Source organism: Chelon labrosus, assembly GCF_963514085.1.
Source record: "Chelon labrosus genome assembly, chromosome: 11".
Taxonomy (NCBI): Eukaryota; Metazoa; Chordata; class Actinopteri; order Mugiliformes; family Mugilidae; genus Chelon; species Chelon labrosus.
This window is the reverse complement of record NC_140344.1, coordinates 20,705,890-20,722,720: the sequence shown is the minus strand read 5'-3', so window position 1 is coordinate 20,722,720 and position 16,831 is coordinate 20,705,890. Positions and strand designations below refer to the sequence as shown.

Genomic DNA, 16,831 nt, shown 5'->3' with positions numbered 1-16,831 from the left:
GAAGCTGTTGCAACACTTCTGTCTTACTCTGCAAGCCTAACTAAGCTCTTAAAATGCCCTTTGGGTGAAAACTGCACGCCCCCATCAAATCAAAGTAAACACTAGTCTGCCTCTTACACCATTACTGACAGCTTTACAGATTCAGTTTATGTTACAGGCTGCAGGTGAGATTAGCTCATGCGCAGGCAGCGAGCCAAGTTCTCCGGAGTGAACGTGACCAGGCAACTGGAGTATGACTGATGTGCAGTTTTTTTCCAGGTACTGATGGAATACTTAATAACATGCTCCTACCGTATATAGGTTAATCTCAGCAAAGTGGTGCACTGATAAACAGAAGAAGTATGTGGATCATGATTACAGAACAGCTGATGAAATTTAAAAATAAATAACTAAAATGCTGCCAGTGAGTTTGTACACTCGACAAAACGCTGCTTTATGTAGGTCACACATGCTGAGGGACATTGTTTGATGCTAGAAACCAGGCAAAACTAAGTTTACTCTCTCCAATTTAGCAAAACTACAGGGGTGTGGTCTGATTGGCTGTCGCGGAAGTCTGCCATCTCCTGATTGGCGTTTGAGCTGCTTCCGCGCTGTCAATCAACGTTAGGTCCCGCCCCTCACATCTGCAGCCGAGTGTCTCCGGCAGAGCTGCTCATGAGAGAGGCGCCGCGAGAGCAGAGCGACGCAGCAAACTCTTGACTTTTCCACGGTTATCTACTAAAAACAACAGCTTGACTCCGATTAGCGGCTACGTGGGACACTTTTTAAACCAGCAACTTCAATTCTGACTGTATTCGGTGAGCGGAGAGATTATTATTATTATTTTATTTTTATTTTTTGCGTGGTGTTTGAAGAGACTTGTATTTCTTGAGGAAAGTTTAAATCCCCGGGCTGGTCGGAGGAAAGGTGAGACGGGTGATAACTTCAGTTTTCGCGACTGTCCCGTTTGTCAACGAAAATCTTGACTTTGGTTTTGATTCATATCAGTCTCTGGAAGGATTTTTTATCTGTTTGTGCAGTTGTTATATCCCGTTGTCCTCCTTTCAGCTCTACTCAGCACCATGTCAAACAAGTGCTGCGCTGCCTAACCAGTTCATCCAGCTCGGCGGGGGAAGTTTCGGCTGCTCCTTGACTGACTTCCAGGTAAACCGCAGAAGAGGTTTGCCGCTCCTCCAAAGTGTCCCTGTCAGAGCAATTGGACAATAATGGCAGGTCTGAGCAATGTCCACATGAAAACCCTGGAGGATCTAACTCTGGACTCGGGCTACGGGGCAGGGGACTCCTGTAAATCCCTCAGCCTGTCCTCCTCCAAGTCAAACTCCCAGGCCTTCATGACGGCCCCTCACCGGGGAAACTGGTGGTATTACTCCGGCTCCATGAACAGCAGGAACAACAGCTGGGACACAGTCAACACCGTCCTTCCCGAGGACCCGGAGGACATCTTCTCCAAGTGTCCCCGCTTACCTGACCTGGAAGAGTTCCCCTGGACTGAGGAGGAGGTGGGCAAGATACTGCGTAAAGTGGCCGAGAGTAGGAACTTTAAATGGGGGCCCGCACCTGTGTTCTCCCCGGAGGCCGTGAGGCGGCTGTCCGCTCTGCTCCGCAGGGCTCTGATCCGAATCTCCAGAGAGGCTCAGCGGCTCAGTGTCATGCACTGCCGCTGCACACGCTTCGAGGTGCAGAGCGCCATGAGGCTGGTACTCAGCTGGGCCCTCGCCGACCACTGCGTGTCCAACACCGTCAAGGCCATCTCCATGTACAGCATGAGCGCAGGTGAGTTGCTGAGGAAGGGCAAGTCGGCCCGCTGCGGCCTCACCTTGTCCGTGGGGCGCTTCTTCCGCTGGATGGTGGACACACGCATCTCCGTGCGCATCCACGAGTATGCGGCGATATGCATGACTGCGTGCGTGGAAGCTCTGGTGGAGGAGATAGGAGCCCGCGTGCTGATGGCCGAGAGGGGTCATTCGGGCCCGGATTCGGGGTCAGGATGCGCCCCGGTGAGCGCAGAGGCCCTGGAGGGGGTGGTGAACAATGACGCGGAGCTGTGGGGTGTCCTGCAACACTACGAGCACCTGATCTGCGGGAAGAACGCCAACGGTAATGTATTTTAAAGTCTCCTTGCAGTGAATGTAAATCAGTCAAATCTCTAGTTGCTCTGTGGCAACTGACAACTTTCAGTGAATGTTTTGCTGTGTGGTGATCCGTGTCAAAATTTACCCCACTACTTTTTTTTTTTTTTCTGTCACACATTCTCCTCCCTCAGTCCTGGGCACAATTTACCACTCCCTCTCAGTCCATGTGTGTGGAAAACGTGAACTGTGGCTTGCAGGGGATACAATGGCAGCTCTTTGTGCATGAGGATTTGATGGATTTGTTGCTAATTTGACTTGTCAGAATCGGAAAATAACAGTGCAGGCACATCTGATCTGAACAAAGGCAGCTTTTTCTCCCTGAGAAAAAAGGGTCACACAAGGAGGACCGGCTGCCCTTGCCAAATTTGATTTTAACTGCTTTACTCTCGTCGGTCAGTTGCGAGATTGAGTCCTCACGCGTCACTCATGTTCCCTTGTTGTGATTTGGGGTGCAGAGAGCCTTCCGAGCCCGGGCAGGAGGCTTGTCTGTTGACACAGCTCTCCGTTTATGCTGACTCCCCCCCTCTTAGCCTCTTGCTGTGTTGGCCACACTCCTTTCAAAATCCTCCCTTTCTTCCATTTCCTCATCCTGTACTCCTCTCCTCCTGTCGGACAAGATCCCTTTTACCCAGCACCATCCGCACATATCTCACACATCTCTCCCCCGCCTCCTTCTTCCAGCTCAGCTGTGCATCCCGCTCCCTGTCCATTTGTTTCCTCCGCCCTCGCATCCCTCCTAAGTCAGCTCTCTTCCCCGGCCCTCTGTGTGAAACCATAGTAGACTCATAGCGCTCTTTCCATGACTGTTTTGGCAGCCCAGTGTTGAGTTGATTCATGAGCTTGTGTTAGGACAATGTAACCAGCCTTTGTTTGTGGCCCACTACCAGCTCCCCAGAGCGGAGCTTTTTACTGCAGCACAATGGCCTGTTGTTGTGTGATCGTGCGGCTTAGCCCAACACAGAGGGAGTGAAGACAAATGCTGGAGAAGCACACGCACACACGCCGGCGCTCACTGAACGAAGAGAGAGAGAGAAAATACCTTGAGGTGGCTAATATTATAGGCCTGCCGTTAGAAGGCTCACTGCTGACCTGAGTTAAGACGTTATCGAGCAGATGCACCTTTCTGTGCAAGTGTGGTGTGAAGAAGAGGCTAATGCTATTGCACTGGCAACTGTGCAAAGGTCTGGGATCAGTCAGCATTTATCAGACAGGACTTGCATGCACATTCACAGATACCTTACATTTCAAAATCTGTGAAACTTCCCTTGCTTTCGTCGTCACATCCCCTCAATTTGAGCCTGCAAGTGCTATAAAAACAATACACTGCTGTGCCCTGTACTTGCCCGTTATCGCATGTTTAAGTTGGAGCTACTTCATTTCCACATAAGTTATAGAGCAGCTTTTGTCACAGTATTTTACCAGATGTCTATTGGTTTGGTTTTGACTGGCCTATTTTGGTTAGTTCAGTCATTGGGCTTGAGAAAGACCAGTGTGTGCGTAATAACAACAGACTATTATTCTGACCACCCTTGCTTTTTATAGGCCCAGGACTGGGCTGTGGAAGCCGCATACCCCTCTGCCACCTGACCACCTGACACCCCACACCCTGATAATGTCTTTCAGCAAGTAAAACCCTGCACCTCTACCCTAAAAACAGAAACCGAGGACCCCTCCCGCCCCCCCCTTCTAACCAGAATGAGTGGGTAGACTTCTGATCGCATGTAGTGGGCACAGTCCGATAAAACTCCTCCCTCTCACTTGATTTCTGTAGTTCTCTGAGTCGTTCTGACTCTTTCTCTTTCTCAGGGGCTGACCCACATCTGGAACTCTTTAAGTCAGAAATGACTTCTACGGCTCCAATAACAAAACTGAAAACTCCCTTTCTCCCTCCCTTTTCTCCGCTTGCCCTCTCATGCTCAGCCTTGCTTCTGGCTCTCTCCCTCTCTCTCTCTCCCTCTCTCTTTTTTTTTGCCACTGCTTTCACGTCCACTTCATCTTTATCTGTTTATTTCTTCTGGTCTGCAGGGAGTGCATTAGAGGAACCCAGTGATGTGCCAGGATCTTATTCATTACTCGTGCGTGTACTTGCCCGAGCACATTCGCATGCACACACCGGCCCCAAAACCAATTTAGTCTGCTTTGCATGCGTTCAAATAGCTCCACAGCGTTGGCTGAACTCAACACACAATACCACTCGGCGCAGAAATCCATTTGTCATTCATTTCTCCTCGCAAGGAAATGGCATAAGTGAGCTCTTCCTGGTATCATTTGTATTGATAGTCCTGTGAATCTTTTTAAAGTGCAGCGTTGTAGCTTTGCTAATGGACAGTGGAAGTGGCTATGAAATCATGGATCTTTATGACCGGCACATAGATGTCTGTTAAACTTGGGTCTGGCTGGATGATTTTCCAAGTGCAACTTGCTTTGAACTTGATTTATACTGTTCTTGTTTGTCATTCATGCAGAAGTTTGCAAACTGCTCTTATTCTTTCAAAGGCCTTTAAAAACCAACTAAATCCAGGCCTTGTAGAGTTTTAGTAAGCCTTTATGTGCATAATAGTATGAATCTGAAGCAAGGTGATAGAGGGCGTTCATTCTCAAATTAAAGAACCAGGACAGAGTTGGCCCTGTACTAACAGGAAAGCAAAAAATCAGTTTTTCTTCTCCAGCTCTTGAAAAAAAGGTAGTAAAAAGACTTCTAGTAATGGGTTTGGGGTGCACCGACAGACCGTATGATTTGCTGCTCAGTATTTCACTAAATATGTATTTAGCCCAGAAAGAGGCGTGGGAACGGTGGGCAGAAAGATGCAGTGAGAGCAGCCCAGCACTGTGGTCACACAGATGGGGAAACCAGCACTCTGAAAATACACTCCCTGCCCCACAAACCTGGAGCAGGATCAAATACAGTTTTGGGAAATGAATAAGGGCATTAATATTATGGTGAAATAATCTTGAGTTCATGCTTGAGTGTCAGGCATGCTGCTGCAACCAACACGCATCGCCTGAACAACACGCAGAGCTTCATTTAGGTTTAATTTAGGTTCCCCTTGCGAGCGCCGTCAGCAGGCCAGCGTCTAAAGAGGAAAGACAATAAGTCATAGAGCGTTAGCGGATAATAAGGGTTAATCCTCGACAGAGCGCTGCAGTTTTGTGTGCAAGTGTTATGTGCGGGTGCTTGTATCTCCCCAGCCTACACACACACGCGCGCACACACACACACACACACACAGCGATGGTCCATGTCACTGTTTGTTCTGGCTTCTCGTCTGTTCCCAGCTGTAAAAACACTGACCCATTCGAGCGCTGGTGTGCACATGTGTTTCCGTGTGCTCATCTGTGGGCGCTTACATTTTATTTTTTGCGGTTGCAGACCGATTCTTGGAAAGCCGTGACTAATGCTTTTAGAGATATGACACGACAAGTGATCTGTCTGGTTACAATAAAGCCAGTAACATGGTTTCGGAAACCTGCCATTGATTTCCCAACCTTCGACTGATGCAGCTCATTTGTTCGTCGTGAAATTACTAACAATGAGGTCTAATGACAATTTTAAACAGATTGTGAACTCCACTATGAGTAGTTGGTCTTTACCTGCTCGCCCCTTTTTATTTTAAACTTGTTAAAACTATTGTCTTTATTTTGATCTGCGGCCATGCTCTTCCCATTTCATTACAGCAGCATGAGTCATGCATCTTAGCACAGTGTTTACAGTAAAGCACTGATAGAGATGAAGCAAACGGAGATGGGAATGACAGATACTCAAGGGAAATAGGCCAAGTGACATAAATAGAGACACAGAAATAGTGACTGCAGACATGAAAGCTTTTATTCCTTTGCATCTTGATTTAGTCTCTCTAATTGCATTCTTGGAGAGCAGCGCTTGAGTTTCATTCTGCGCGCGGATGGTGGCGGAGATTCAGACTGATATTGAACCTCTTTGGCGTGTTCACTTAAGGAAATGAGCAGAGTCGTGGCAATGGTTCTTGAAGAGAATCTGTCCAGCGTGTTTGGTGGTGGGGTTACATCCCAGGTGTAATGAAGGAAGCAGAACGACTGGTTGGAAGATTGGTTGAGATCTCGGATCAGACAGTGGAGTGCATTGCCTGAATGGTAGCTATGGTTTGAAAGGAACCACCGTGCATCATATCATCCCAGCGTGGAGTCTGGCTTATAGGTCACATCACCGCAGGCACCTGTGTCTCATACTTCAACTCATCTCAGTGGCAGATGTCAAATGGCAGAAGTTAAAGGTTGAGTGGAGGACTTGGACTTGGACAATGACATAGGAATTATTTATTTTTATGTTTTTATAGGCAATTTATTTACAGTCCAGTGGATGTTAGGTAGACAATAACACTACAGCCTAAAGGACGTGAGGTTTGATGTATCTGGAGGCCAATCCATTTTAAACCTTCTAAGTGAGAAGCAGGATCTTAAAACCAGCTCTTGCTTTTATTAGTTGCCCATATAATGACATTTATAAGATCAAATTTCTTAGATGTTGCTCTAACAGACCCGTTACTGTTATAGACTGGCCAGACATAAAGTGATTACAGTTACTGATTCTGATTGCCACAAGAGGTCAATCAAGGATTTCAGTGTCTGAGCTTATTCTGGCTGAGTTATATAAAGGCAAATGAGGTGGCCAAATCCAACGATGGACTTCTGACAAGCAGTTCTCTAATCTTGCAGGCATGGAGGAATTATTGAACGTTACACAAAGATGGAGGTGTATGCCAATAGCATGGCAGTGACCGTTTCAAAAATACTTTCTAAATCCTGCACCAAGGCTGAGGAAGCACTCTGGTCTCTGAGTATGATTGACAGAAAATATTTCACCAGCTAATCAGTCCTTCCTTGCAACACGTTGGCCTTGGTTGCTACAGGTTACCAGCATCCTTTTTTTTGCCATCCAGCCTACTAATCCATTGCTATGGCAACGCAAGCCAAAAATGAAAAAGGGGTAGAGCGTCAATGTACCCAGTGATGAATCAATATTAGGTTTAATGTGTGAGACTGAGGCAAGAGGTGCAAGGGGATGTGCCGTCGAACTTTACAGATGAGGCAAGGATCAGTCTGCAGCAGATATTTCTGCCGTACTGATTGACATGTTGCTAAAGAAGACAGGCCTGTCCAAGCTGTTTGAGTACAAACTGCACAAAAAAGTGTAAAATTCAAATTATAATGTAATAATTTAAAGTTAAAGTAATCGACAAACACAATCAGTCGCTGTAAGAAAACTGTTATTGCTACTAAAAGATTATCCGTCTTACAACCCCACGACCCTCTCAAGTTTTAGAGATGATTTGATAAGTGTTACTCAATATGGGTTTTAAAGAAAAAGACATAAACAGTACTCCATTTAGTCTTTAATTTGATTGTTTCTGCGGCGGTCCAGATCACGGCTGCCTCGGCTTTTAAACACACGCTTCGTTCACATATCTCATGAAGACTAACATTTTGAATAACTCTCTTGAGTCTGTGTCAGACCACAAACCCTCACCAAAATAATCAGTTTTCCTGCTCCTTACGCTGAAAAACCGATGCCAGCCGTCGCTCTTGTAGTTGCTAATAGACATTAGCTGGCAGGGATCGGTTGCTCTGCGTGTATTCTTCAGCAAAACCGAACCCAGCCAGTGTAGCCGATACAGAAACATTTTGTGGACGACTTGGTTGTAATATTTAATTACACGCAAACAGACCATATGGGACGACCAGGGGAGAGACACCATGGAGAAGGGATCAGGGAGTGTGAAGTTTAAGTGGAAACACATTTGCGTGACTGAAGAATCAATATAATAACCCCTTTCTGTGTTCTCCGCTGAAATCGGTTCGAGTCCAGCCGACTTAGCTGGGTTGGTTAGAGCCAAGTCTCTGGAGCAGTCCTGCACACAGACGCGAGCTCTTCCTCTGCTGCCGTCTGTGCATGTAAGTTTGCCAAAGGAAGGGCTGTGATCACTTCAGCCAGCCCGGAAAAAAAAAAAAAAAAAGGACACAGCTCCTTTTGGATGTTCTTCAACCAAGCTAGGAATGCGATGTTGTTGTTTTTCCTTTTCAAGTCTGAACTGTTATTTTTGTAAACGGACTGAAAGAAGGAGCTTTTCTGAGACGCTGTCAGTGACCTCTTTGTCCAGAGGGAGCCGAGTCAGAGGAGCAGTGTGTGGAGGCCGAATGGCAAAGCTCAGATATGTTGCATTGGAAAAGCAAACACAGTCTTTTGTGGAATCACTGTTGTGTACACAGCAGTAAATATAAGTTTGCTCAGACACTTGCACGCCACAGCTACAGTGTAATCACTTCAGGCTAATATCAGCCACAACATTAAAACCACTGACTGGAGAAGTAAATAACATTGACCAGCTTGTGACAATACATTGTTCTGCTGGGAAACTTTTGGACCTGGTATTCGCGTGGTTGTTACTTGTGTGCCACCTACCTAGACCAGACCAGGCATCCCCACCCGATAGCAATGTCACTCCTTGAAACCATCACCCATCCCCAACAACTTAAAAAAAAAAACATGAAGGACAGCACAAGGTGTTGACCTAGCCTCCAAATTTACTAGATCCCAAACCAATGAAGCATCTGTGGGATGATCCACAGAGGCCCCTCCCCTCAACCCACAGGACCCAAAGGGCCCACACTAATAACGTGTTGCCAGACACCACAGGACACCCTCAGAAGCCCCACGTCTATTCTGTGATGAGTCACAACTGTTTTGGAGGCACAAGGGAGACGTACACAATATTAGGTCATAATGTTATGCCTGATTGGTGTATATGCATGGAACGTGTACCTTGGCATTGACATAGTTAATTGTGCAAAACTAAAAGCACAAAAACTGTGTAAAGATGGCAGAATAGTAACACCTTCTGAAGGCAAAGAAAGACTTTCATTACTGCTCCTTTGCTGTCAAGTGCTTCCCAATATAGTTCTACAGCTAAAAGGAAAATGTGTCAATAGAAATAACTCCTGTATGTCATACACTTGCTCCTTCCAGTGACAAATCAGGACAGGCCTCACTGCGGTAGTGCATTTGCTTGCATAATGTTTTGGATGCTGTTTCTCAAACTCACCAGACTGCCAGACGGTTTTCGGGAGGGGCGAAACTGTCTGGACTGCAGGGAGAGATAAAGATTAAAGGAATGAAAAAGTAGGCAAAAGAAAAAGTAACGGCAACATATATGACAAGATCTTTAGTGGTGTTACATGTTCAGTGGATAAGGCGCCTGTTGTGACAGGTTAAATGAGTGGCATGTGATAAGTAGGCCATCGCAGCCTGTGACATTTGTTCTTCATGTATTTGCTTTGATTTTTTCGCTGTCTCTCTCATCTCACTCTGATGATATCTGTCTCTTTTGAAAGAGACTGCAGTGTGTGTGCGTGTGTGTATATTGTGTTTGTGTGTGTGTGTGTTGGCCTGTGTTTGGCTTTTCTGTCAGCGTGGTTGATTGAGGGCTCACTGTGTGACCGTTAACGCAGGCTTTCAATCAGAGTGATGAGTGGAGACTGGGAGAGCTTTGCTCTTTTTAGGCTTCTGAAAAGTCCATTGTCCACTGACAGGAATGGATTCAGTGTGTTTCCATTGCTCTTCTTATTGCAACCATGAAAAGGGGTAATATTTGGTCACTTGTTCGTTTGTCTTCTTCTATATCTTACCCCGTCTCTCGACTGTCTGGTCTCTCTTCGTCAGACACTGGTATGTGTTTGTTTTAGCGTCATCAACAACAACACGAATGTAAACACTGAGGCTGAGCGGCTTGTCTCGACAAATTCCTCCCCGCGTCACAGACCATAACACCAAGCTCTGCTGATAAGCTTACCACTGTGGGTTGAAGTTATTTAGCGTCACTATGATTTGTGTGTTTCTCTTATGTGTTATCAAACTTGTTCATCCATGTTCTGACCTCCCTAACACCACTCCGGGCTCTTCCAGCTTCATCTTGTCTCACTATTTTTGGCCTTTTTACTGTTCCAGATGCTTATCATCAACCCACACTGATTGCAATCTCTTCCTCTGGCTTTTTGCCTTCACATCATTGTCTGCTCATCCGACTTATTTTCCTGTGCCTTACCTTGTTCTCTTTCTTGTTCCACCTAGCTAATTGCAAACACACTACTTGAGTATTGCAATGTGTTTCTTAAAACCTTTTGCCTTTCCATCTGCAGCCTTTGTGTGGTGCCATCTCCTAAAAAAAAAAAAAATTTCACCTGTTGGGTCAAGGTCATCCGGTTAGACTCGTGGTGATTAAAAGCACCACAGCGGCACACGGCATATTTAGACCAAAACCGTGTACAGTAAGGCTTCCTGGAATTCCCTTGTGGTTAGTGGAGGGAAGAAGCACATTTAAGGGGCCATATGGAGAACACATGTGGGCACAGGAAAACAGACTCTGTCAAGACAGGACACCCTCCGCCGTCTCTTTCTGCAGATAAGCTTTGCACAGCACATCTGCATGCGGATTCACTCCTGGACCCAAAATAAACAGCTCAGATTCCATATGTAACCAAAAGAAGATGTGTACTGTTACGTGAAGGTAGTAGCAGAACATGCTCGGCGAGATGGAGTTGTAACTTTAAAGACTCATTTAAAGTACTGCGGGACTAGACGCTGTAACCTACGCACGTAGCAGACGCCGGTGCGAGCCATTTATACTTGTGCGTTCATCAGTCTGGCTCGCTGTGTCTTTTTTGCTAGTCGGGTTAGTTTTTGTTTGTACTTCCTGCTTCACATTCAACAATGGCCACTGTAACTTGTGCCGAAATTTGGCCGCAATTTACCAAAGATGGGTCAAATGTTTGTATCTCTGAACCACCTCAGTTAACCTTACCTCGATGTGTTCCATCTTCATTGATCCAAAACAATTAATTCCAAAATTGCAGAGATGGAGAAGCAGCCGGAAACATGTTAGTAGCAAGTGGACCAATCACAGCTTTTGTGGTCTGCATCGCTACGGTGCGTAGTTACATTTCTGAGGTGCATGTCAGGCCTGAACCACCTAAGTCCCTTATATAAACTGAACTTTAGTGTCTAAGGTGTGGACAAACATATAGGCTTTGATAAGACTGAGCTGGAACTGTCTTATCGCGTAGACTTAAAGGACTCCACATTATTCATGATCACCATTTATTTGTGATTCCTTTGAAAAACATGAGGATTATGTTTGAGTTTTTCTCGTGCGTGCACCGCTTGGCTGCCCTTGCGTACGGCTGCTACGATAAGAAAGCTCTGACTTTGTTTGTGTTACCCAGCTCCGCACAGGATATGCCTCTTTGCATCCGATCCCACTAATTTGGGTCGCATCTGCATATAACTGCCTGCATGTGTGGGCACGTGTCCACGAAAGTATGTGTTCGACTCTGCATTTTGGACGTCCTCCGTGAATTAGTGTCTATGCAGCGACATCTGCTCCGTGTCTCTCTGCGTTGGCCCTGCCTCTCTCTGTCTCTATCCGTGGTGTGTTGGCCATCTGTGTGTCACTGCAGGGTCACAGACAGTGCTGGACACAATACACACCGAGCGAGGGTGGCCAAGTTTCCTCTCCAGAAATGATATAATCTGGCTATTGAGCTTTAGGTGGGTGGAGGGAGAAGATAGAAGAGGGAATAGCGTGGTATGTGATGGAATTTCACGCCACTGAAAGGATGCCTTGTTCCGCGTTTTTCCGAGCACTGTGGTCAAACAGCTAAATGCTTGTGAAGATGCTGCTACTCTAAAGACAACGGTGTGTGCATTGCGGGAGCTAATTCATTCAGAAATATCCACAGAATCCGTGAATATGAATTGGACTATTAGTATCTTGAGTGGCCTCCAGTGTGCTTGCAGTGTTTTGGTCCATGTGCACGGAGGCTGCAGAGGAAGTCAGTCAGACAGCAGCTAAACGGAGCATGACTTAACCCAGGCACAGAGCACCCGTCACTGCTTTCCCTTTTTTCTCAACCTTTTTTAAAGAGAGAAAAAAAGTGACTCTAAAAGCTAATATGTTTATCAGCTCATCAAATCTTGTTCAGTTTAACTCAGTGTAAGCCCAATAGGATTGTTAAACATTTTAGGATTACAGATTTGTTCCACCCTCATGGCCTGTTGACACAAGTGCGACTAATTTCGGCTCCATTTGAACTAGCGTTATTTTCCACGTGTTTTGCATTAGGTAACAGTTCATACAGTACATATAGTGTACATACGTGTGTCTACGTTAGCCGCGTGGTGCGCCTGTTACAAGGTGTTGTAAAGGAACTCTCAAAGGCAGCCTCACGGTAGTTAAATGTAAAGCATAAGAACCAGCCACGCATTCATTTTGACAGAGGTCAAGGAGAAGGAAGTCGTGGAATGGGAGGGATCAACGCAACTGTTTTTTCGTGAAGCAAATACACCAACAACTGAATTCTTTGTCTGTGGTCAGTTGTTTGCTTTCAGCAGGAAACTCCTCCAGGAGCTGAAGGAGCCTTTCATTATTCTGGTCAGGTGCTAAGAAGGGGCGTGTGCGTCTGCACTATGGAGTTGCAAGGGGACAGATGTGTTAGGAACGGTGTTCACTGGAGGAAGGAGTCAGCCTGTGGGTCAGCAAGTCATAAATAATTCAACACCCGCCCCAGAACAGTCAGCTGAGCCCCCGGCCAGAGTGTGGAGTGTGAGCAGCTTGTACACATCCAGGTTGTTTCATGCAAACATTTCAACAAAGTTGTGTTATTGCGGCTTTGTTTTGGCACGAGGTCTGCAGACGGGATCCAAAGCATAGGTGGTCTGAAGTCATTGGAACAATGGAGCATGTGCATATGGTGGCTGACTGAGAGCCCACATGTGAAGACAGTGGGAGGAGACGTCCTGATGCCTCACTGTGTGTCAGATAACACCGCGGCTCAACCCTGCTGCCTGAGTAGACAAAGATAACAGAGAGAAAACATGCTTGCACACAAAGAAATCAAAAACACTCAAGATAGAGACGCAGGCTGATAAGTGGCAAACGTGCAGACAAAGATGGAGAGGAATTTACACTATCAGCAGTGGGGGTTGTTCTGGATGTAGATGTGACAACTTCTTAACTTCATTAGGATGTCTGCGTGACATCTGTTGTGTTTTGAGAAAGGGGAAGGTGGATTCCTCACATCCATTATGTCTGAATGGATAGCTATGATCTCCAGCCCTGTGGTGGGAGAGACAAACTTTAGTTGAGGCTCATCTTCTTGTCCTGACTCACCCTCTCAAGAGGTCCATGTCTCTCTCTTCTCTTGCCCTCCCACCTTTTCTTCAATTTTAGTTCCGCTGTCCTTTCCTTTTGCTGCTCCCTGTGTTCCGCACAGTAGTCTTGAAATGTCATCATGCAGGAGGACTCACAGGGAAACCAATAACATAGTACTGTGTGTGTGTGTGTGTGAGAGAGAGAGAGTGAATGACAGGAATTTGCAACGAGGCCTTGGTTTCAGTGCACATTTACTTGAAACACATTATGTACTTTTACAAGTTAACAACTATTCCAGCAGTGGAGAGGACAGAAGTGTTATAATTGTGTTTTTAAAATGTGCAGATTAGCTTTACTATCGGTGCCAAAAAGTGGGGCTAATGTATCTACCTGCCCTGGTGCTAAGAGAACCTCACTGAGAGCAGAGCGAAGTCAGGCAGGAGTGAGGGAAAAGCGCAGAGGGAAAATACCGCAGAGCACGAGATGAACCTGCCTGGTGGTTTCTGGCTCCCGTGCACTTCTGCACTGAAGGCCATAATTACCCTCTGACCAACTCGTGTTGGTAGCTAAAGAGTGGTGAGTTCAGCAGTTAGCTGAGCATGGTGAGGTCAAGTACTATTCATGCCCCGGCCTTTGTGTTTCTCCATGCGACACCCTCTGGCTCTTTTCGTGCGCTATCTTTGTCGTGTAAGAATCCATGCGTATCTGGAAGTTGGTTTCTCTGCCACCGCAGTCTGAAGGAGTCTGAAAACTGAATCAAGGAAACACTCACCTCCCCTCCGTCTCCTCTCTTCCAAACATTCTTTTTCCTCATTTCATGTCTCCTTTTTTGGCCGGCTCGGCGGTCGTCTGTTTTGCCAGCTCTCGTCTGGCCGGAGGTCAGCCAGAGACTTCCTACACAGAGCTGCTGTAGCTGTCAGGCTCCTGGGAAGCTTCTGCTCAGAGACAATGGTTGGGCACGGCATCGTTATATCCACACACACACACACACGCACACACGCCAGGAGGCTCAATTTTAAATATGCACAGCAACAATCCCGGGCTATCGAATTGTTGGGATGATGGCTGCTGGGTTCGCTCCGGTTTTCTGTCTCTTTTTTTTTTCACATTTACTTCTCAAAATACCACCGCTGTCTCCGCGAATTGCTTGTCCACACAAGATCTCCCCAGCTCATTCCCATCGCCGTTATGTTGTGTGCTATTTTCTTCCCATGTTCCTCTCAAGTGGGAAAAGGTAAAATGTAGCTAATTATCACCCTGCTGTTTTTGAAAGCCCTTCTGAGACTACGTGGGCTGAAATTGGAGAAAGGGAGTTGTCCAAGAATAGTGAAACAATGTGTGTGTTTGTGTGTGTGTTTCTAGGTTATGGCTTAGGGTAGTCCAAACCCCAACTCTGAACATTTGGCAAGCAGTTGAATGAAATATCCCATGAGCCTCTCCTCCTGTATGTCTAGCCATTTGTGGTTATGGGGTTTCCCGGGTGGGTAAAGAAGCAGGGGTAGTTGTTTGTCTTGGAATGGGTCAGGAAGCGAAAGAAGTAAACGTAAATGAGCAATAATAAAAAAAAAAAAGAAGAAAAAGAAAGAAGGTGAAGTATCAGGCAGGAAGTGGAGACTTTGCAAAGTGAGGAAATCTAGAAATGAGACGGGAGCTGATGAAGACGGACAGAGCCCGCACACATGCTCAGCTGTCATCATCACACCCGGACGGGCCCTACGCTGGGAAAAGGAGAATGAAAACAGACTTGTCGCTGTTTGCATAGGAGCTGTGTGAGTGTGTGCAAGAATAGCCCCCAATTTGTTGCTCACAAACATTCCTCTACAACACTCACACACCCACGCGCACCCCTCCTTTTTAAAGTGTTTCTGGCTGCTGGGGCAGTCGGGTCCCGCCGGGAGGGGTAGAGGGGTTTGTGTGTTTTAGTGTGTGTGGTCAGGATGTGGCTAGCACCTAGCGCTAGTCATGATTTACTAACAATACTCGCAGTGGTTAGAGCCTGACACTCAGCACATATTATATGTCTGAGTAGGTTTACTGTGCAACAATCTGGAAACTTTTCCGTGCTCCCTAATTCCCAGGTTTTGTTCACGTTGTAGCCGAGTCTCGCTCAAGAAGTGTCTGTCATTCACGATGATTTATAATTAGTTTCCTGCCAGGCGAGGTTTTATTAATTTCTGTAAAGGACATAGTTGTAATGTACAGTGCGGCCTGTCTGAAATTCACATGTGTGAGCCAGAGTGTGAGTTTCTGTGCGTGTGTGTGGTAGGGAGGGCTAAAAGTCTTATTATTTTGTCATTGTGGCTTTGGGTTGCATTGTGGGAAAATCAGTTGAAGTGAAGTGACCGGGTCTTCTGCTGTTCTCAGGAAAAAAAGCATTATTCACACAGACTTGTAAAGCTTTCTAAGCGCTTAAAAGGCAAAATTGTCTTTTGACATTGGTTGTACTTCTTAAAGTGGTCTGTTTTTTTTAAGGGCTCTGATTTTATATTCATGAGGAATGTGATGGAAAGAAGCAGAGCTTGAGAAAGGCCCTTGTCCTTTTTTATTTCCATCTGCTGTTAGAGGAGAGAACATCAGTGGGTGGTCCACAGAGGCCAGTCCAACAGGAGCATCTTATGACCTGCATGAAACACCAACACACACTCACGCACCACCATAATCTCAGACAGACACATTAAAAACAGACAGCATAGATTAAACCTGTCTGAAGTTTTTTTTTTTTTTTTTTTTTTTTTTATTTAATGATGGCCTTATAAAGTATTTAAAGGACGCAGACTGAGAAAAGCTTGTCTTTAGCACCTGCAGATGCAACAGCTGGGAACACACTCTGCGACAAACACCGCCCCTTTGTACATATGCGTACACATGCCCACCTCCCACAACTTTTATTTGTGTTGCCGCCATGCTTGAGGTTCAGGAATGCGTGAGCAGGTGCCCCCTGAAGAGAGGAAGCAGCAGCGGACATCATCACACTGGGTGCGAGAGTTGTTTGCGCTGGAGCCGCATCAGTTTAAATCTGAAGGACGAGACCGAGCAGTGGGTCAGGAACATTGGTGCATGTACGTGCTGCACTGATGAAGAGTATGCGTGTTAGTTCATGTTGAAGCTGCACAAGAAAGGTTGCATTTCAACTGCATGATCACTTTGGAGGATGTAGTAGTGGTGCTGTATTGAGATAAACACAAATTACTTTCTGTTATTTAGCTTAGCCCACTGAAATGGGGTTTTCTAAATAACAGGAACATGTGTCAACACAGTACAATTCAGCAGCACCACAAACCTCATCCTCCATAATGAAAATGTTCATTTCTCTCGGATAATTGAAACAAACGCTGTGAATACCAGCGCCACCAAAGTTAAGATTTAGTGGCAGGCTGTTAAATTACAACGCATTGATTTTCATTAGTGTACCTAATGAACTGTCTCCCGATTGTATATGCAGTTTGTAGCAAAGATGTTTTAAACCAACGCAGAGGTGCAGAGCTTTGCAATTCGTGGATCTACGATAAGATGTGACCA

General features: G+C 46.0%; 1 protein-coding gene across 3 annotated transcripts in view; it reads left to right on the top strand.

Moving 5' to 3' along the window:
- Window positions 1-664: 664 nt before the first annotated feature.
- The window catches only part of abtb2b (ankyrin repeat and BTB (POZ) domain containing 2b), a 44,747-nt gene continuing 28,580 nt past the window's right edge, over window positions 665-16,831 (top strand). The window contains exons 1-2 of one of the 3 annotated variants that reach the window (XM_084555762.1): window positions 665-797; window positions 1,048-2,097. In XM_084555762.1, coding sequence (XP_084411888.1) covers window positions 1,206-2,097 — 892 coding nt within the window. In that variant the 5' untranslated portion in view covers window positions 665-797; window positions 1,048-1,205. Of the gene's footprint in view, window positions 2,098-16,831 lie in introns of all 3 variants that reach the window. The other 2 variants (XM_084555763.1, XM_084555761.1) reach the window with 2 other exon arrangements.